Genomic DNA, 20,006 nt, shown 5'->3' with positions numbered 1-20,006 from the left:
TGCTTTGGTTTAGGATATCCCACTCCCAATTTAAGGAGGCTATACATGCCTCAAGAATGGTAGACATCTTTGTACTTTTCATTGTCCACCACCTACTTACTAATTTCCCTTAAAACTTAAGTTTTCAATGAAAACCTGTAGGTAATGATGTTATTGTCAATGCCACAGAAACCCATCCATAGTCACAGGAACTCAGGCTTAAAATGACCAGAACATGAGAGGCCAGCCCAGATGTCAACGATCCGTTCTCCTAGCTACTCTAAAGTCTGAGGCAAGAGAACTCAGTTTCAGGCCAGCCTGGGTAGCAGTTGAGACCCCCATCTTGAAACTGAATAAATGAGTCAGTGAGCAAACTCATCTTTAATTTGCTGACCTGGAAGGCTTGCTTGCACTGTGGGCATGGACCGCAGTTATTTACACAGATTCACTATACAGTATTTACAGCAAGAGGCCAGACACAGTATCAATCTGGATAGTTAAAGAAAGGGCAAGAGGCAGCTGAGGAAGGAACACTAATATCAAAGTGTAAGCAGACACTGGAGAGTGTGGAGGAGAGGAGGGTCAGTGCCAAATCAGGAGTGAGGCTGCTGAGGTAGACACGAGGGGAGAATTGTCAAATGGCCTTCAGTGGGGATATGGAAGGGAAGAGCCTGCTGGGACATGACACAAAGTCTTGAAAATTGTGGGGTGTGAAGGAAAGAAAATATGCTACATGCTGCTTCAGACAAAGAATACAATTAGCGCTTTACCAAACCCCAAATTTACACTTCCCCTACCAAAAAGTAATCTAAGTATCTGGATAGGGGACTAAGAAAAACAATTCTGTCGCATGGTGACAAATTCTTAACCAGACTCAGGACAGATAAAGGGAAGAGGGCAAAGAGATTCTGGCATTGTCAGAGAAGCCCAAACGCCTCTAGAGGCATACTTGAGTCTTGCCATTGACATCGCCTTCCTGACCTCGTCTTTGGCAAAGTTCTTCCCTTCATCCCTAAGTGTCTGGATTGTGCCTTCAATCAGGGAGTCAAATTAGAATGAGGCTGGCACTGGGGGACAATCTAAGATTCCATCTCACAATTCAGGGTCTCTCAGTATCCTGTACTATGGTGTCAGGGCTTGAGTCGTAGCCAGGGACAGATTAGGGTGAGAATAGACAGAATGGAGGAGATGAGGCCACAGAGGCCCACAATCCCAGGGCCACAGCGCCAGAGGCCTAGTTTGTCCAGTGGGATGAAGAGGTCACAGGCATTTCTGAGCACATCCAGCAGAAGAGGAGGGTGACCTCGGAGGACACGAGCCAGGAGTAGCACTCGGAGTCGGAACTTCAGAACCAGTTGTGGCAGGCATGCCCCTGGGGTCCCTGGTCCTCCAGGTCCCCCCGTCTCCACTCCTCCTGGGACTCCAGAAACCTTCATTCTCCTGCCATAAGCTGAGGTCTCTTGTTCCATCAGTAGGCGGATCTCATAAGCATCACGGCTCAGATTCATGATGAGGGAAAACAGATAGTACCTGAGATGTACAGGACAGACGCACAGGTTAGAAATGGCATGCCCTCTGTTCTGCATAACCTACATAAACTGAACACTTTTCTCATGAACTGCAAAGGGATTCAACTTTAGTGCATCAGAAGCAAATGCTATAACCCATCACTGGAAATGTCCTCTCTGGTGGGTGGAAGCACTTGCCACCAAGCCAGACATCTAAGTTCAACCCTGAGAACCCACATGGAAGACAGAACTTTTGTCCTCAAGTAATCTTCTGACACAGACACCATGGCACACACATGCACCCATATATGCAACATACATGCATACATAAATAGAAAATGAATAAAAATTTTAAGTTAAGGACTTTATCCTGTCTTAGAAGTGGGGATGTAGCTCACTGGTAAGAGTATTTGATTTCCATGCATGAGTCCCTGAATTCAATCTCAGCAACACCAACAAAGGAACTGTCCTTCCTTCTGGACAATAAATCTGACATAGAAAGACACAAGATCTCATTACGGGTCAAATCTAAATAGCCTAACTCACTGAAGCATGGAGTAAGATGGTGGTTGCCTGCTAGGATTAGAGGGTGTGAGAAACAGGAAGACATTAGCCAAGAGGATAAACATCCAGTTCTACAAAATACCTAAGTTCTGTACATCTAACATATAGCATGGTGACTACATTTAATATAACTGCATCAAATACTTGAAATTTGCTAAACAGGTAGATCACAGATCAGGTGTTCTTAATACCATAAGGTTATGATCATTTTTAAATTACTCATTTTATGTATATGAGTGTTTCACCTGCATGTATGTCTGTGTGCCATGTGCATGCCTGGCACCCAAGAAGGCCAGAAGAGGGTGTCAGATCCCCTGGAACTGGAGGTACAGGTGGTTGTGAGCTGCCATGTGGGCACTGGGAGTTGAACCATGTCCTCTGGAGGAACAGTGTGGTGGTTTAAATAGGAATGGCCCCCACAGACTCATGTGTGTGAATTCTTGGCCCATAAGGAGTGACACTATTAGGTGATGTGGCCTCGTTGGAGGAAGTGTGTCACTATGGGGGTGGGCTTTGAGGTCTCATATATTCTCAAGCCACACCCAGCACCCAGATTCCGTCAACTGCATATGGATCAAGACGTAGACTCTCAGCTCCTCCTCCAGCACCATGTCTGCATGCACTCTGCCATGTCCCACCACGATGATAATGGACTACATCTCTGAACAGTAAACCACCCCAATTAAATGACTTCCTTTATAATAGTTGTCATGGTCACAGTGTCACTTCACAGTGATAAAACTCAAACTAAGACAGACAAGCAGAGTTCTAACTGCTGTGTCATCTCTCCAGCCTTATTATAAGTATATTAAAAATATTGACCATGGTGATTATTTCACACTGTATGCTTAAAAACATATAGTTATACACCAAAATAATAAAGAAAAAAGAACTCTCCTACTACTGTATTATACCTTAAGATTCTGGCTGAAAATTCCTGAGTGTTATGAAATCTGCCAAGATTGACTTCAAGTTTCATTTTTGAGACAATCCCTATAACATACCACATTGAGCTGGAGAGATGGCAGTGGTAATGTGCTCCCCATGCAAATGTGAGGACCCAAGCTCAGATCCCCAGAACCTACATGAATGCTGGTAGGCATGCCGATAGGGAATCTCTCAGAACAAGATGGCTAGTCAGACTAACCTTGTACAGGTGAGCTCTGGATTCAACTGAAAGGCCTGCCTCAGTGAATAAGGTGGAGAAACAGAGACAGATTTCCAAAGCCAAGCTTGGCCGCAGGTATATACATGTGCCCAGGCACACACACACACACACACACACACACACACACACACACACCCCATACTTAACCTGACCCCAATAATGCAAACTATCTTGACGGAACAATTTAGTTGCTCAAGAGATACAGCCTGAAGTGGTGATTCATGCCTATAATCCCAACACTTAGGATCAGGAGTTCAAGGACAAACTGGGCTTCAAGAAAGAGAGAAGAAAAAAGATTTATACATACATTAGAGCATTTAAATCCAATCTTTAAGAACCCCCCCAAGAAAAGGTCCAGAGACATTAAATGTTAGATTATAAACTCCTTAAGCACCAAAATACTCTTTTTGACCTTGTAGCACTGGCTGTCAGAACTTACTATATAGAACAGACATACTCAAACCTACAGAGATCCCTCTGCCTTTGTCTTCAAGTGCTGAAATTAAAGGCATACACCAGCATACCCAGCCCAGAACAAATTTTTTTTACCCTTTTCTTTTTTCAAGACAGGGTTTCTCTGTGTAGCCCTAGCTATTCTGGAACTTACTCTGTAGACCAGGCTGGCCTCAAACTCAGAGAGACCTGCTTGCCTCTGCCTCCTGTGTGCTGGGATGATCAAAGGCGTGCGCTATCATACCTGGCTCATTTTTATTATGTTTTGAGACAAGGTTTGTTTCACTATGTAGTTAGTCCAGGGTGGCTATGAATTCCCCATCCTGCCTACCTACTTACTGTTTGATTTACAGGCATTCATTAGCTAAGTCTTAAATACAAAAGTCTATGAGATTTGTGTGTGTGTGTGTGTGTGTGTGTGTGTGTTTTATAAGGTACAAACATGTAGAGGTCAGAGGTAGACTCCAGATGTCTTCTACTGCCTTATGTCTTGAGACAGGGTCTTTTGCTGAAGCTTTCCACTTGGCTAGACTGGCTGGCTGGACAAAGACCCTGGGATCCCCCTGTCTCCACTTCCCAGAACGGGGTCACAGGCATGAACCACTCCACCTGGCTTTTTATGTGGGTGCTGGGGACCCAAACTCAGATCCTCATCTTTACATGCAACCACTTGACATCTCTGCAGCCTGTGCTTTGTTTTTAATCCACTCTCCCAACAGTCATCTATACTCAATAAATTATCCTAGTTTAAAAACCTATTCTGAGAGGCTGGAGAGACAGCTCATCTGTTAAAGAGTTTGTACTGCTCTTCCAGGGGACTTAAGTTTGGTTTCCAGCATTATGTCAGGTGGCTCACAATCACTGGTAAACCCAGCTTCAGTGGGATCCAACACCTCTAGCATCTATAGGCATCTGTACTCATATTCATACATGCCAACACAGATACATACATAACTAAAATGAAAACAAATAAATATTTAAAGACTGGAATTTTTTGTATTCCCCTTGGGAAATAAAATATAATGATATTTCTCTACCACCAAGTGTGAGCCACAATCACCTCTTATCTAGACTATCACTTTGGTCTTTTAACTAGTCTCTCTGTGGCCATTCTTGTCCTCCCCAACCATTGAGTTTGATAAAGTAGCTATTAGTAGCATGAGTGTAAATCATTACATCTGCTCATTTTCTTCTTCTCTAATTACAATGAAACCTAGATACCTTAGACAACACTCTACCAGTGAGCTACATCCTCAGCCACTCTTAATTTTACCTTGTATCATTCTTTCCATAATCACTATAACTCTCTCTCTCTCTCTCTCTCTCTCTCTCTCTCTCTCTCTCTCTCTCTCCGTGTGTGTGTGTGTGTGTGTGTGTGTGTGTGTGTGTAGATGATCTGGAACTTGCTGCTTATTGTGAATTGCTATTTACTTTTGAGGTTTTGCTTTTTTTAAAAGATTTATTTTTATTTTATGTATATAATTGTTTTGCTTGTATATATATCTGTGTGCCATGTGTTGCCAGTGGAAGCCAGAAGAGGAAGTCAGAGTCTCCTGGACCTGGAGTTAATTAAGAGATGGTTCTGAACTGCTGTGTGGGAACTGGGCATTGAACCCAGGTCCTCTGGAAGAGTAGCCAGTGCTCTTAACCACTGAACTATTTCTCCCCTGCTTTTGTTTTCAAAAATTGTGTGCTTGTGTGTGTGTGTGTGTGTGTGTGTGTGTGTGTGTGTGCGCGCGTGCAGGTACAGGTATACTATGGCGCTTGTGTGGAGATTGGGGAGCCCACTTGTAGGACTCAATTCTCTCCTCCCATAACATGCCCTAGGGATTGAACTCAGGCCACCAGGTTCACCCAGCAAGCACCTTAACCTACTCACTGGACCATTTCATTGGCACAATGATTTGTTTTAATAACTGGCTCCCTACCTACACTGTAATGAGCCTTGGTTTCTTTTCTCTTTTTAAATTCATTTGTTTCATTTATAACTATTATGTGCAGTAGTGTGTATGTGGGGGGGCACAAGTACAATGGTGTACATATTGAAGTCAAAGAACAACTTTGTGGAGTGGGTTTTTCTCCCACCTTTACCTGGGTGCCAGGGATCCAACTCAGATCACCAGGTCTGCTTGCTTTTACTCAGAGTCATTTCATTGCAGACCTTAAGTTCCATGGATCAGGCGCCGCATTTGTTTGGCTTCTGCTTAATCTCCTGGCCCATAGTAAGAGACTAAGAAATATTTTTGGAAAAGCCAAGCACAGTAGTAGTGGCACATGCTCATGGAGTCCTGTTACTAGGACGGCTAAGGTAGGAGGATCGTATGAACCCAGGAATTCTGTACCAGCCTGAGCAACATAGGAGACCCCCATCTCTTTCATGTGGGTGCATACATTCGTGGGTATGTATGCACTCGTGTGCACATGCATGTGAAACCCAGAGTTCAACCTTGGGGTCACTCCTCAGGTGCTGTCCACCTTGTTTTGGGGGCGAGATTTATCACTTGGCCTGAAATTTGCTCATTATTCCAGGCTGGCTGGCCAGAGAGCCTTAGGAATCTTCCCGATTAACCTCCATATTGCTGGGATTACAAGAGCGCATGACCATCCCTGGCTTATGTGTGTGTGTTGGGGGTTGTATGTGTATGAGAGGGGTTCTGGGGATCAAACTCAGGTCTTCATGATTGTAGAACTGTGTTATCTCAGTCCTATGGGACCCCTTTATCATGAAAGGAAAGGAAACTAGACATGGTATCACATGTCTTTAATCCTGTCCTAAACTGGAGAATCCTGAGTTCAAGGCTAAATTAGGCTATATAATGAGACCTATTTCAAAAACAACAACAAAATAAAACAAAAACCAAGCAAACAAAAACCAGGCAAGATGATTCAGCAGGGTAAAGTCTCCATCACCAAATGTGATGGCCTGAGTTCAACCTTGAGATCTACATGGTGCAAGCAGAGAGCCAACTCTTGCAAACTGTCCTCCACACACAGTGTGGCAATGCCTCCTGCCCCTCTCACACACTAATAAATAAATAAAAATTGTTTTTGTTTTTTCAAGACAGGGTTTCTCTGTGTAGCTTTGGAGCCTATCCTGGCACTCACTCTGTAGACCAGGCTGGCATCGAACTCACAGAGATCTGCCTGCCTCTGCCTCTAGAGTGCTGGGATTAAAGACATGCACCACCACTGCCCAGCCAATAAATAAAAAAATTTTAAGAGGAAAAAAATTTATAAATAAAAGCAATGAGAGTAGACTATCTATGGTTTAGATATAATTAAAGTAATACAATATTTACCACCTCCAATCTCAGCCACTTATGGCATAGCAAATCTAACTTTCACCCGATATTGTTACTCTTTTATGGGTTAAGATACAAATGAAGATTGGAAACCAAATGGTCAATTAAGATAGATATTTGTCATGTCACAGTGGCACATATCTTTAATTCCAGTATTCTGGAGGCAGTCAGGTAAATCTCTGTGAGTTCAAAGCCAGAAGAGTCTATATAGTGAGTTAGTGAGTCAACCAGGGATATATAGTAAGACCCAGTCTCAAAAACAGACAAATGAATGAATAATATATAATCCTGGCATCCATGGAAGATTAATTCCAGGATCCTGAACTCAGCCCACCCACCCAAACCCTACCCAAATCCACAGCTGTTTAAATCCCTTAGATAAAATGGAATTGCATTTATATGTAACCTACACAATCATCTGTATCAACCTCCAAATATTTTAAAATATCTGACACAGTATATATATATACAACGTGAAGAAATGTTACACTATACCGTTTAAGGAATAATGACACAAACCACTGTCACATGTTCAATTCAGATGCATTGTGGCTGCTTGAATCAAAAGATGTGGAAACAATAGCTATGAAAAGACAACTGTATACTCAGAAAATCCTGAGCTACCTTGTCTCGTAAACAGCAAGTTATGGGCCAGAGAGATGGAGATGGACACACCTGATACATAAGCCCGATGGCCTGAGTCTGGGATCTAGAACTCACAGTGGAAGGAGAAAGCACATTGTCCTCTGACCTACAAGATGTGTGCTGTAGTGCTCTCCCTGTCCTGCATTAATACTTTTTAAAAAAGATTTATTTATTATGTTCACAGTATTCTGCCTGCATGCCAGAAAATGGCGCCAGATCTTGTTACAGATGGTTGTGAGCCACCATGTTGTTGTTGGGAATTGAACTCATGATCTCTGGAAGGGCAAGCAAGGCTCTTAAACTCTGAGCCATCTCTCCAGCCCATTCTTTTTAAAAGCATAGGTATATGCTTTTGTATATGTATATGTATATGTATATTTATATGTATATGTACCCCTCTCTTCCCAAGGACCTGAGTTTTGATTCCCAGAACCCACATGACAGCTCACAACCATCTGTAACTCCAATTCTGGTGCCCTCTTTTTGGCCTCTGCCAGCACCAGGCACACAAATGGTACACAGACATACATGCAGGCAAAACATCCAAACACATAAAGTAAAATATTTAAATGTTGGTGTGTGAGTGTCTGTGTGTGCTTGTGTGTGTGCAAGCTATAAGGAATGGAGGCCACAAATAGTCTTGTAGGAGAAAACAAAAAAATCAAACCTGAATGAACGCTGCGCCCACTTTTCCTGGTCCACACGGGGAGCTAGTCCGGACTTTCCAGCCCACAGAACATTGTCACAGGCGAAGTATAAGGCTCGATTGAGATGACTAACAGTGATGCAGAATCTCAGGACAACATCCGATAGGTGCACAGCTCTTTTGGCTGATTCAAGAGCATCTGCCGAGTTACCCAGACGTAGCACTTGTGGAGAAAAACAAGGGAAAGCAAGGGATTTGAAGTAAAGTGGCAAAGGTGGGGGCGGGGGGGGGGGGGAGGGAGGAAACGTTGGGAAGCAAGAATAACATACAGAGGAAAAATAATTTGCTCTTTTTCTAATTCTAATTGTAATTAATTCTTGCCCCAGTTTAGTTATTTCCATTTGCCCCGTCCTCTCCAACCTGTGTTTACTTTCTTGAATCTGTTGTCTTATCTCATTTGGAGGCATGCAGAAGAGACAAATGTTGGCAAACTAGTGGAAAGGGAAAATACAGGAAGGAGAGGCAATGAGCTAATAGAAAGGTTTGGTTCACTTACACTTTCTTCCAAGGCTCAGATGACCCTCCAGTTGTCGAATCTGTTTCTGCAGCTCAGGACTGGCCCCATGTCTCTGCAAAGCATGTCCAAGAAGGGAACAGGCATACTGGGCAGCCCTGGAGGGGAGGACAAGAAAGTAAGGAACAGGCCTCCCTAACCTCTCTGCCAAAAATGCCCTCCAGCAGGCTGGTGAGGCAGTTAAGAGCACTTGTTCTTGCAGAGGGCAGTGGACCCCGGTTCCATTCCCAGCACCCACATGGTGGCTCACAAATGTCTGTAACTCCAGTTCCAGGACACCCATCACCCTCTTCTGACCTCTGCAGGCACCAGACACACATGTGGTGCACATACATACTTGCAGACAGAACTCTCAGACAAACAGTAATAAATCTGAAAACAAAAGTCCTCCGGGGACATTTCCTTCTTTTTACACCAATCTTTTTGTTTTTCCTCAAAGCCAGGAGAAGGGGACGACATAAGAGGAAAACCAAAGCCTACTGAGAGGGTGGAGAGTAAATGGGGAGGCCTAAAGGGGCCAGTAAGAGCCGGGATCCATCGCAAGCGTCCACACATGAGTTTATATATGAAACACGACAGAGGGCGATCTAGTTGAAGGGCGGATTTTTCCTCCGGATAGGTGAACTAAGAGATTAAGGTCCTTGAACCGTATGGGACCCGAAGGAGAGCCGGACAGCGCTGCTCCTAGGTGACAGCGCTGAGAGGACGCAGAACCGGGAAGATCGCCCCTCATGCCACCACGGCAGTGAGGAAACTGTTGCGCTTTGTGGACACGGTAACCCTGGGCGGCCTCCCCGCTGGCCCACTCATGCCTCAGTTTCCCCATCTTTCCCGTGAGCAGAAAGAATCATCTCACAACCGGCTACAGGGTGCGCCTCCCGGGCCGTGCGGGCCCCCGTAGGCACAGCTGACCCTTAGGGACCCCGTAGCGCGCCCGTCGCCTCGCGGGCACCTGCTCTACCCTCCCGCCCGTGCTCCTCCGCCGGCCGCACCTACACAGCCGCTCCCGGGCTTGGCTCTGCGCGCTGAAGCGGACCCAGGCGTCCATGACAGCGGCAGCCCGGGCCCACGGCGCCGCCGCCCGCCTGCTTCCAGCCCCTAGTCACGCCTCCCGGGCGAGCAACGGGGCTTCGCGAGGGACAAACGGCGGCAGGAAAGCCAAACAGCCGGAGCCGACTCTGTGGCGGAGTTTCAGGACGTGAAGCGAAATCGTGGGTGCATTTCCGGTAGATCGCCGCCTCTAGGTCGGGCGCCAGCCTCTAAGCACGCCCCCAGGAGCAGTCTGCCTTAATTTCTCAGCAGCAAGGGGAAGGGCCTGCGGGAGCTCGGAGGCGCTTAGGATGTCGGCCAAGGCTTTCTATACTATCCCACTGTGGTCAATAAAGAGCCCAGGGCAGCAGAAGCCTGTAGCCCAGACTAACTGTCCAAGGGAAAGAGGGTGCGATGAGATCTTGTTTGGCAACTCCTCCCTAGTAGATGATGAAGAGTCCGGGGGCAGAATTAAGTGGACGAAACTCACAGGCTACCACATCTCAGGCCCCAGCACATCTTCGGGGTCAGCAGTGGTGAATGACAGTCTGGGCAAAATTACAGGAGTGGAAATAGGTCAGAGATGCCCACCTTCTCAGGGGTAGCAAGGTCAGAATGGGAGTGACCATTGTGCTCTGCGTTACTTTGTTGGAGGAAACCTGGCTGTGCTGTGGTCAGCGCCACAACAGTAATGCAGCCAGTTCTATCCCTTCCCAGCTCCACCTCTCTGACTCATTAACCGTTGCCAGCTTAACGGTTACTTCTGCGGTTATGCCCCTAGATGTTACCTGAAATACTCCTGTCCAGTGTCTAGTTGGAGGCATTGCATCTTAGACCCCACGCCTCTAAAATCTAATTGTCATGTGGTTGGCTTTCCTGCCCTGAAGTACTCAACTGGCTTTAACCCAGCACTCAGGTGGAAGGTGTGAACAGGTGTTAATGAAATGGATGGGGGAAACCTGGTTTCTTGCTTGCCTTAGGTGAGTTGGCAGGGGAGCAGGCTGTGCTTAACAGGAATCTGGCTACCCAGTAGGTGTCTGAGAAGTTACTGCACATGGTGCTTTCTTTGCAGGCCACATGGATCCTCACGGAAGGAGCCTCTGCTACCTCCTGGAAAGATTATTTACGTGATAGAGACCTACAATTTGCTGGACGTGATGGCAGTACCTGTAATTTCCAACACTTACGAGGCAGAGGCAGGAGACCAATGAAAGATTAAAGTCAAATAAATTTATCTACAGAACTCCACTCAGTCCAGCCAGAGCTACACATTGAGATTCTGACTTTAGGGGTGGGCGCTAGCTTGGTAGTTAAGAGTGCTCACTGTTCTTTCCATGCACTGGGGTTCAATTACCAGCATACACATGGTTGCTCACAACTGTCTCTTCAGATCCAGATCTGATGCTCTCTTCTGGCCTCCATGGGCACCAGGAATGCACATGTCAAGCTGACATTCATGCATGTAAAATACAATTATTTAAAAGCAGTACCCTATTATCTGCATCTGTGTCTTCCCCCAGGCTGGCTTTGTGGTGCTTGATTTCCACCACTTTGCATCCCTGTAATACCTCCCTCTAGGATACTGGTACGAAGAAAGGGAGGGAGGGAGGAAATCTGGCTAGAGTTGACTCAAAGAGCACTTGTTCTTGGAGATGACCCAGGTTCAAGTCTCAGCACATACATGATGCCTCACAATCATCTGTAACTCTAATTCCAGGAGATCTAACACCTCCTCTAATCTCAGTAGGTACCAGGTATGCACATGATACACAACATGTAAAGCAAAACACCATACACATAATTATTTTTTTCTTTAAAAGTCTGGAGCTTTGGGTTAAACTCTTGTGGTTTTCATTCCATTCAAGAAATAATGCCCATCAACCCTTGAATATACTCCACTGCAACAGGTACTTATGGGAACTTTCCTGCCTGGTATGCCGAGCCACAAAGTTAGAGGATTAGAAATGAATAATGTGCAAGACAAAAGGTGGGCCAGGTCAGTTTGTGTTCATCCTGACAAGAGAGACACTACAAGGTGGAGGGTGACATATTCAGCTTGTGATTTTTACTCTTAACTTTATAGCTATTAAAATTAGACATTGTGGTATATGCCTGTAATCCCAACACTCTAGAGACAGAAGCAGGAGGACCACAATTTCAAGACCAGCATAGTCTATGTCATAAATTTCAGGTCAACAAGGGCAATAAAGCAAGACTCTCCTATTAAAAGACTTAATCTCAAATCATAAAATATGGGAAATTTAAAATAATCCCAATTAACTGGTTTGCACATATTATCTCAACAACTCTGCTCTGGAGGGAAATGTAGTCAGTTAGTTGAGTTCCAGGCTAGCCTGATCTAGTTAGTCTTAAGAACTTGCATAAAAAGTAGCAGCAGCCACAGCAAAAGCCTGACTTATAGTTCTAAGGCAGAAAAAAAAAAGTGACTGTTACAAATAAGATCTCTACTAGCTATTATTAAAAAGGCTGGAGAGTTGGCTCAGTGGTTAAGAGCAGTGGCTATGGTGCACACCTTTAATTCCAGCATGTCTGTGAGTTCAAGGCTAGCTTGGTCTACAAAGCTACAAAGAGAAACCCTGTCTCAGAGGAAAAAAAAGAGCACTGGCTACTCTTCAGAGGACACCAATTCAATCTAGGTACCCACATGGCAGCTCACAACATCTGTAACTCCAGTCCCAGAGGATCTGGAGCCCTGTTCTTACTCTCAGGCAACAGGCACATATGTGACGTACAAATACACACACAGGCAAAACACTCATAAGATAAACAGCAAAACAAAGACAAAAAACTACTGGGACACATGGCATACATTCAGATACACATAAAGACAAAATTAAAAAATTTTATGGTATAAAGAATGGCATTAGGAATAACAGGAAATTACTTATTTGTGTAAGTTCAAGTTTCAAAGTTGTAGTAGTTAAAAGGAGGGTTCCTACTACACATGGTTAAGTTCTGTAGGAGAAAGGAAAGTTAAAAGGCCACACAATCAACCAGTGAGTTTTCCCTTTTACCTCCTCTCCCAGAGACAGATTTCACATAGCCCACGCTGTCAATTGCCTATGTAGCTGAGGATGACTCAACTCTTCAGCCTTCGCCTCCTGTTAGTGCTAAGATTATAGGAAGAGCCACCACGTTCATTTTATGCGGTTTTGGTGGACAAAATTCAGGGCTTGTGCATAATAGACAGGCATTTTACCAGCTAAACCACATCCCTATTCCTCTGAGCTATTTTTATATTTCCCCAAGAAAGCAAAGAACATCATTTATAGAAGAGGATCTTCCCAACAGATTCAGAATAGCCAAGTCATACCCAAGTAGTCCATCTAATGTTACTATGGCTGATACTATATTCCTAAAGTCTTCCATGCTTGCTCAACTCACTCTCTCAAATACTTCAAAATCTAGAAATCTTTTGACAAACTAATATTCAATCTGCATTACCCAAAAAAAAAAAAAAAAAAAAAAAAAACACACAAAGCACCCTGCAAATGTAAGCTAAAATATATTCTTAGCCAATTCAATCCAAAACCCCCAGCAATTTACCAAAAGAAAGGGAAGGGCAGCCAATAATATCTGGGGGAAAAATGATAAGTTTAATATTTGCTATTATGCACCAGGGAAACTGGAGTATCTCCTTTGAGGCCAATGTGAGCCACATAGTAACCCATATAAACTTGAAAACAACAAAAAAAATCCCACAAAGTTACTACAGACATACCAACAAATCACTTCAACTAAAAACTATGAAAAAGGAATAGCAATGTCACTTTTTGTTGTTTGTTTTTCTAGACAGGGTTTCTTTGTATAGTCCTAGCTATTCTAGAATTCACTCTGTAGACCAGGCTGGCCTGGAACTCAGAGATCCTCCTGCCTCTGCCTCCCAAGTGCAGGGGTTAAAGGTGTGCGCCATCACTGCTGGGCTGCAAAGCCCTTTTCAGAAGCACACTGTTACATAAACTCAAGCTGGGTTTCTTTTGCATTGTAGGACCTAACAACTATATGTTCAGCACCATACTCAAAGCAGAGCTGGCTGAGCATGCCCAAAGCCCCTGTGTTGTAGTTATGGGGACCACAAAAACTGGGTATGAGCACCTGGGACACAGAGGCAAAGTAACAGAAGTTCTAGGCCATCCTGGGTTACATAAGACTGTGTAAGAAAAACACTAATACAATATCTGCTCACAAGAGTATGTAAGAATCATTCCTGAATGCCACAAAAATCTCACTACCCCTGCTCTCTGGTCTTCTAAGAAAAAGAAATGATGAGCAGTCTCTGTCCGAGCCTCTAGAAACTCAGAATTCCACTCCCAGTCAGTGACTCAGAAGGCTTACTGTAAACAGTTCTTCAGTCTCCGGAACAGTAAAATAATTTTAAATGTAGAAAACAAAATGGAACATTTATTATTTTTTTTTTTTTAACTCAAAGCACTACTAAGTAGATAGGGTAAGACATTAAATATAAACACAGGTTCTACCCTAGCCCTATTTATGCAAGGCAGTATAACCAAATGGACTCATGGAGAGACCACCTGGGCAACAGACGATCTATCAACGTCGTCTCCGGTCTGGACTCCTGCTTCGTCTTCGGCCACCTCTAAGGAAAATGAACAGAAAGAGGATCCATCAGAGGAACAATACAAAATCCGTATTTACCTTGTTCATGTTTGCCCCCCTCTATTTTACCTCCTCTTGCCCTTTGGTGGACCCCGAACAAAACACCAGTCGACACTGATTGGCTGTCCCATCAAATCTTGACCATTGAGTCCCTCCATGGCAGCCTGAGCCTCTTTGTATGTTTCATACTCAACTAGAGTGTAACCCTGGGGAAAATTCAAAAGTTTACATCACCAACTTAAACCCAAACTGCATACTTAACCAGAAAAATTTACCAGCTCCATACAGTTAAAAGTACATCATATATCCCCATTATACACACATTTTGTTTACATTCTTTCTTGTGGGTAACAAAATCAACTTCCCATGTCATTTCACTTAATCCCCGTTCTTGGCCAACCATTGCAAATACAAAATAACCACCAGTGTATTTAAGAGTTATGAGTGAAGGAAGCAAGAAAATCTACCTTCAAGTATCCTGTACGCCTGTCCAAGTTAAGGTGTATGTTTTTTATTTCCCCATATTCAGCAAATTTGTCATGGATATCTTCTTCAGTGGCTTCTTCATGGACTCCAGTGACAAAGAGAATCCAACCTTCAACAGCTGTTGGGTAAGGGAGGGTTTTGTATGAGCAAAGATAAAAAGCCCAGTACTCAGAAGGCAAGATTAGGCAGATTTGTGAGTTCCAGGTCAGCTAGGGCTACACAGTGAGACTCTGTTATCAAAAACCTAAAAAAGGCAGGAGCATGGTGGCACAAGCTTTTAATCCCAGCACTCCTGGAGGCAGAGGCTGAAGCAGGTGGATCTCTGAGAGTTCAAGGCCAGTCTGGTCTACAAAGAGAGTTCTAGGAGAGCCAGTGAAGGAGGGATGGTGAGGGAGTTAGAGGGAAGTGGGGGGGGGGGCGGGGAAGAAGAGGGAGAAAAAGAGAGATAGATTGGTTAAACTATCTTTTACCTTATTCCCATTAAAGTGCCAAAACATACAGATTCCCCTGAAGTCCTATTTACTTACAGCGTTGTGGTCCAGGTTCATCGCCATCCTGCTCCACACTGTCATAATCCTCTCGCATCCGCGCTCGGGACCCCTCTTCTAAAAGAACACATACTAGATCACCGAAAACTGGCCTTCATATGTGTTCACATCGGACCACAAAATTCGCGTACTCCCCCTTATTAGACTACTCTTATCCTGTTCCCCACACTCACCGGAGCCAAAGCCGCGGCCCTTCCGTTTCTTCGCTTTTTCTTTTAGTTTATGGATGCTCTCTAGCGTCCCAGGCGAGAAAATAAGAAGCAACAAAAATAAAAGTCATTTTCTTAAGAACTTTTCTCGTTCCCATGGCTATCTGGAAGCATAAAACAGGGACTCTGGCTTCAGTCCCTTCCCGGTTCCGCCCCTAATTCCTTCCCAAGGGGGCGGAGTCTCTAGTCGAGACCCAGTTCGTGGGCCCGCAACCCAGGAGATTTTCTCCTATTGCATTCTTCTCTCGCTCCTTCCCCTCTTCCCGCAGCCGCCTCCACTCTCCTCACCGTCCCCATCCTCATCCATGGCGAAATCCTCGCCCCCGGCCTCGTGAAGATCCAGCACGTCCGCCATCTTGCTTCTCTCGGAGCTCTCGTCCGTGCCGCTAGGAGCTAGGCACCTCGGGAAACTGTCGCAGAAGAAAAACGTCACCTGTCAGGCTAACCAATCAAAGATTGTCCCCAAGCTCCGCCCTCGGCGTGGTGAAAATTCTCAGACGCGGACCGGCCCACTTTAAAGTGGAGCCGAGTCTGGCGTGGCGGCCGGCTTTCAATCCCAGTGCGTCGATTTGAGTTCGAGGCCATCTTAATCTACTTGGTAAGGTCCAGCGCAGCCAAGGCTACATAGTTTGTTTTGAGACATTCTAAGTAATCCTGACTGGTCTCGAAGTCATAGAGCTCTACCTGCCTCCGACTTCCACGTGCTAGGATTAAAGGCGTGTGCCACCAGGCCGAGCTCTAAGGCTACAGGGTGAGTTCCTACCTCACAAAAATACAAAATAATAGTAAAATAAAACGGTTCCGGAAGTGTTCCTCCGGCCATATTGAGCAGGTCGCGAGCGCTTCTGCGATGGGACTAATTCAAAGGGTGAGTGAAGTCATTGGCCTTAACAAGAAATCATAAAGCCGCGTCCTTATTAGAGGGTTGTTTTTCTTCTCTCCACTCCATACTAGGAAATGGCAGTTGAATTGAATTTTTGCTTTTAATTTCAAACAGCGAGGGTTGGTACTTATGAGAGTAAGAAAAGGCTTGTTGCTGCCAACAAGTTCGATCCCTGGCACCCACAAAGTGGAAGAAACGAAACGACTTTTGCAAGGTGTCCTCTGACCTCTATATGCTTGCCTTCAAACAAGTCGTAAACACATGCATAAATACAAATAAGTTAATGTTAAGAAAAATTAAAACTAAAAAGTAACTTAAGCATATATAACTTGTTTGAAAAATCCATCTAATCTTTATAGGAAGCATTAAAAGAATTAGTTAAATCAATACTAGCTCAAAAGCTGCCTCTGGCACAGAATCTTAGGAGAACTAGTATATAAGCTAATGATGCACATATTAAGATACACGGGACGAGGATAAAATATGGGTTATATATTTTATTCTGGGAGAAGTCATTCACTCGAGAAAACTGATGACCCGAAAGTCCTGCTCCCAAGTATCCACACCCAGGCTGCTCTCCCTAACCCAACCGGAACCAAGGGGAGGGGTGTCCAGGACGCCGACCAGCCTACCCCATCACTCCCGCACCTGTGACCATACCCAAACAACAAGCCATGCCTTTAATCCCAGCACTCTGGAGGCAGAGGCAGGTGGATCTCTGAGTTTGAAGCCAGCCTGGTCTACAGAGCAAGTTCCAGGACAGGCTCCAAAGCAATACAGAGAAACCCTGTCTCGAAAAACAAAAAACAAAAAACAAAAAACAAAAAAAAAAAAAAAAAAAAAAAAAAAAAATTGATGAAAAAACAATCAATTGAAATTTGATTGGCCAGGCAGATAGCAAAGTTTTTGTTTTGCACAGAGAGCTGTCTGCTTCAGCCTCTGGAGTGGTGGGATGTTCCTCACCACACCCATCTTCAATTTTTTTTTTTTTTTTTTTTTTATGTTACTCTCTGGAACTGAGAATGAACTTAATTGACAAATATATTTACAGTAGTGATCATGAAACCCCAGGTTTCCTCCTCAGCATGGCGCAAATCAGAGCTAGACATGAAGGAAAGGAGGTATCAGAGTCTTAAAAACAGCAGCTTTACAATCCTTGAAGATAGTATGGTGTATTAGTCAATGTTCTCTAGAGTCAAGAACTTATGGAATGAACCTCTTTCTCACACACAGGATTTACTGGAATGACTTACAGGCTTCAGTCCAGCTAATGCAAACAGTGGTTAGCTGTGAATGGAAAGTCCAAAATTCTAGTGGCTGCTCAGTCGGCAAGGCTGCGACTTCTGTATTTGCTGGAATCTGGAAGTAGGCTCTAATGCGAGTGAAGGGATGGATGTGCTAGCAGGCAAAGGGCAAGAGCTTCCTTCTTCTATGTCCTTATATAGACTTCCAGCAGAAGGTGTGGCCCAGATTAAAGGTGTGCCTTCCCACCTCACAGTCGGGATCAAAGGAGTGTGTCCTTCCTCAAGATCTGGACTAGAAATGGATTCATCCACTTCAAAGAGAAACTTTCTCACAAGTGTGCCCTCCATTTGTGGATTGTAGTTTATTCTAAACTGTATTAGCTAGGGTTCTCTGCTGTCTAACAATGGCCAGTTATGAATGGAAAGTCCAAGACTATAGGAGCTGCTCAGTCCCATGATGAGGCTGGATGTCTCATCTGGTGTGCTGGGTTCTCGAAGAAGGAATGGATGGGCTGAGGAGGTGCTGGCGAGCAAGTAGATGAACACCCCTCCATCCCCCACCCCACCACCCACTCCCACCACCGCTGCTTGTGATGTGGAGGAGTGATGCATGGCCCTGATCTCATTACTTGGGAAGTGGAGGTAGGAGGATGAAGTATTCAAGGCTAGCTTCAGATACATAGCAAGTTGGAAGCTACATGAGATCCTATCACAGGGGGAAAAAAAGTCATTCTGGCTTACTAGACAAAAACCCATGTTTAATTGTGTAAAATTTTACATATAAAATACATACAAAGTACCAAAAAGATAACTAAAATCTTCAACATCAGAAGTGGACAGAACAATTTTTCTCTTGTTCTTTGGAGTTGTGTGGTTTTGAGAAAAATAGTAAATCCAGGAGGTGCAAGGACGATTCTCCCCCAAGCTCATACTCCTTAACAGGTGTTACACAAAGAAAAGAGTGCAGGAGAAATGGGAGGGTCCGTGGCTTCCGGCTTATACATACCAATTTAAAAATACACCTGTCATGTAATGTGGGCACCTCTGCCCCAACCCAGTGTGCTTTATGAAATAAAGAGGCAGGCTAAAAGAATCAAAGAACCTTTTTTAAGCACTGACACTGTGATGACTGGGCTCACTACCTGATCCCCTGTGTCCTTGTCACAGATGATTGCAAAAAAAAAAAAGAAAAAAGAAAACTTATCTAATCTACTCCTTCCCTTTCCTCTTCCTCCAAATCGCCCGCTCCCCTCACCGCCCCCCCCCCCCGCAGTAGAGATTAAACTGAGGCCTCACATGCCAGTCAAATTCTACCACTAAGCTATATCCCCAGCCCTGTTTTTACATCATATTTCTGAGACAGTCTTGCTAAGTTACCCAGGTTGCCTCTGAACTCACTCTAGCTAGGATGGACCTTGAATTTCTGATCTTCTTGCCTTAGCCTCCAGAGTAACTGGGATTACAGACTTGTACTCACCAGGCCCAGTTCCTAATCTAAAAGCAAACTGCAACTGTTCAATGGGAAGTCGAATTATAGTAGCAGTACATTGAAAGTGAACAATGATATAGCATGGCAGAGACCACAGAAACAAGAGGGAAATAGAGCTCTGCCTATCTTCTAGGTCATTTCTCTCTTCACACACATTAACTAGTTCTCTTCCTTTTGCAGGCTTCCCAGGTGCCACTTAGGAAGAACCACATTCTCATCCATGGGTCATCAACTCCTTCTCACAGTCAATGTGGAGGAAGAAAAGGAAGACACAGGAGATGAGAATCTGAGGTGTATACATTTAAGAGTAAACAGCACAACTCGATGGGCCTGAGATTCTTCACAGGTTCTCACTGAACAGAACAGGTGCAGTTTCTAAAGAGCAGAATGCTTCTTCCAATCACTGAAGAAAGGGTTAAGGCAGATGAGGTGATGCTCCACTGTAATCCTAGCATTTGAGAGGTGGATGCAGGAGGCTCAGGGGTTCAAGATCATTCTCATCTACATTTGAGGCCAGTCTGGGCTACATAAACAAAATGAAATAGAGAGAAATAGAGAGGGAGAGAGAGAGAAAGAGAGAGTGTCTTTACTAAGTATGGTGAGAAGAGGGAATGGCGAAAGGTAAGTATCGGAAGCCCTCA

At 44.5% G+C, this 20,006-nt stretch overlaps 2 protein-coding genes across 5 annotated transcripts; both read right to left on the bottom strand.

Annotated features, from left to right (window-relative positions):
• Nucleotides 1-341: 341 nt before the first annotated feature.
• Nucleotides 342-10,591, bottom strand: Pex11b (peroxisomal biogenesis factor 11 beta). Of its 3 annotated transcripts, none has more exons than XM_051198952.1 (4): nt 10,460-10,591; nt 8,822-8,937; nt 8,287-8,488; nt 342-1,509 (listed from the first exon to the last, which is right to left on the bottom strand). In XM_051198952.1, exons 1-4 carry the CDS (start codon nt 10,495-10,497, stop codon nt 1,110-1,112), a joined length of 756 nt encoding a protein of 251 aa, XP_051054909.1. In that variant the 5' UTR covers nt 10,498-10,591; the 3' UTR covers nt 342-1,109. The 3 variants fall into 3 exon arrangements, with proteins under 3 accessions (XP_051054909.1, XP_051054908.1, XP_051054907.1); XM_051198951.1 differs by lacking the exon at nt 10,460-10,591 and adding an exon at nt 9,832-10,063; XM_051198950.1 differs by lacking the exon at nt 10,460-10,591 and adding an exon at nt 9,177-9,253.
• Nucleotides 10,592-14,270: 3,679 nt separating this feature from the next.
• Nucleotides 14,271-16,195, bottom strand: Rbm8a (RNA binding motif protein 8A). Of its 2 annotated transcripts, none has more exons than XM_051198961.1 (6): nt 16,038-16,195; nt 15,714-15,773; nt 15,520-15,597; nt 14,974-15,110; nt 14,576-14,712; nt 14,271-14,486 (listed from the first exon to the last, which is right to left on the bottom strand). In XM_051198961.1, exons 1-6 carry the CDS (start codon nt 16,102-16,104, stop codon nt 14,441-14,443), a joined length of 525 nt encoding a protein of 174 aa, XP_051054918.1. In that variant the 5' UTR covers nt 16,105-16,195; the 3' UTR covers nt 14,271-14,440. The 2 variants fall into 2 exon arrangements, with proteins under 2 accessions (XP_051054918.1, XP_051054919.1); XM_051198962.1 differs by having other exon boundaries at nt 15,520-15,594.
• Between the last annotated feature and the right edge of the window lie 3,811 nt (nt 16,196-20,006).

The sequence above is a fragment of the Phodopus roborovskii genome, unplaced genomic scaffold, assembly GCF_943737965.1.
Source record: "Phodopus roborovskii unplaced genomic scaffold, PHOROB, whole genome shotgun sequence".
Classification (NCBI taxonomy): Eukaryota; Metazoa; Chordata; class Mammalia; order Rodentia; family Cricetidae; genus Phodopus; species Phodopus roborovskii.
Note: the sequence above shows the minus strand (reverse complement) of the source record. Positions and strands in the feature narration are given on the sequence as shown.

What these genes read in the sequence shown, in the direction of transcription:
- Pex11b (XM_051198950.1), bottom strand. Translation starts at nt 9,238, where the DNA reads ATGTCCCCGGAGGACTTTTGTTTTCAGATTTATTACTGTTTGTCTGAG. An exon ending in TCTGAGAGTTCTGTCTGCAA is followed by an intron (nt 8,938 to 9,176) that starts GTATGTATGTGC and finishes CCTCCCCTCCAG; the next exon opens with GGCTGCCCAGTATGCCTGTT. An exon ending in TGGGCGCAGCGTTCATTCAG is followed by an intron (nt 1,510 to 8,286) that starts GTTTGATTTTTT and finishes TGTACATCTCAG; the next exon opens with GTACTATCTGTTTTCCCTCA.
- Rbm8a (XM_051198961.1), bottom strand. Translation starts at nt 16,104, where the DNA reads ATGGCGGACGTGCTGGATCTTCACGAGGCCGGGGGCGAGGATTTCGCC. An exon ending in GGGCCGCGGCTTTGGCTCCG is followed by an intron (nt 15,598 to 15,713) that starts GTGAGTGTGGGG and finishes GTGTTCTTTTAG; the next exon opens with AAGAGGGGTCCCGAGCGCGG. An exon ending in GGCGTACAGGATACTTGAAG is followed by an intron (nt 14,713 to 14,973) that starts GTAGATTTTCTT and finishes AATTTTCCCCAG; the next exon opens with GGTTACACTCTAGTTGAGTA.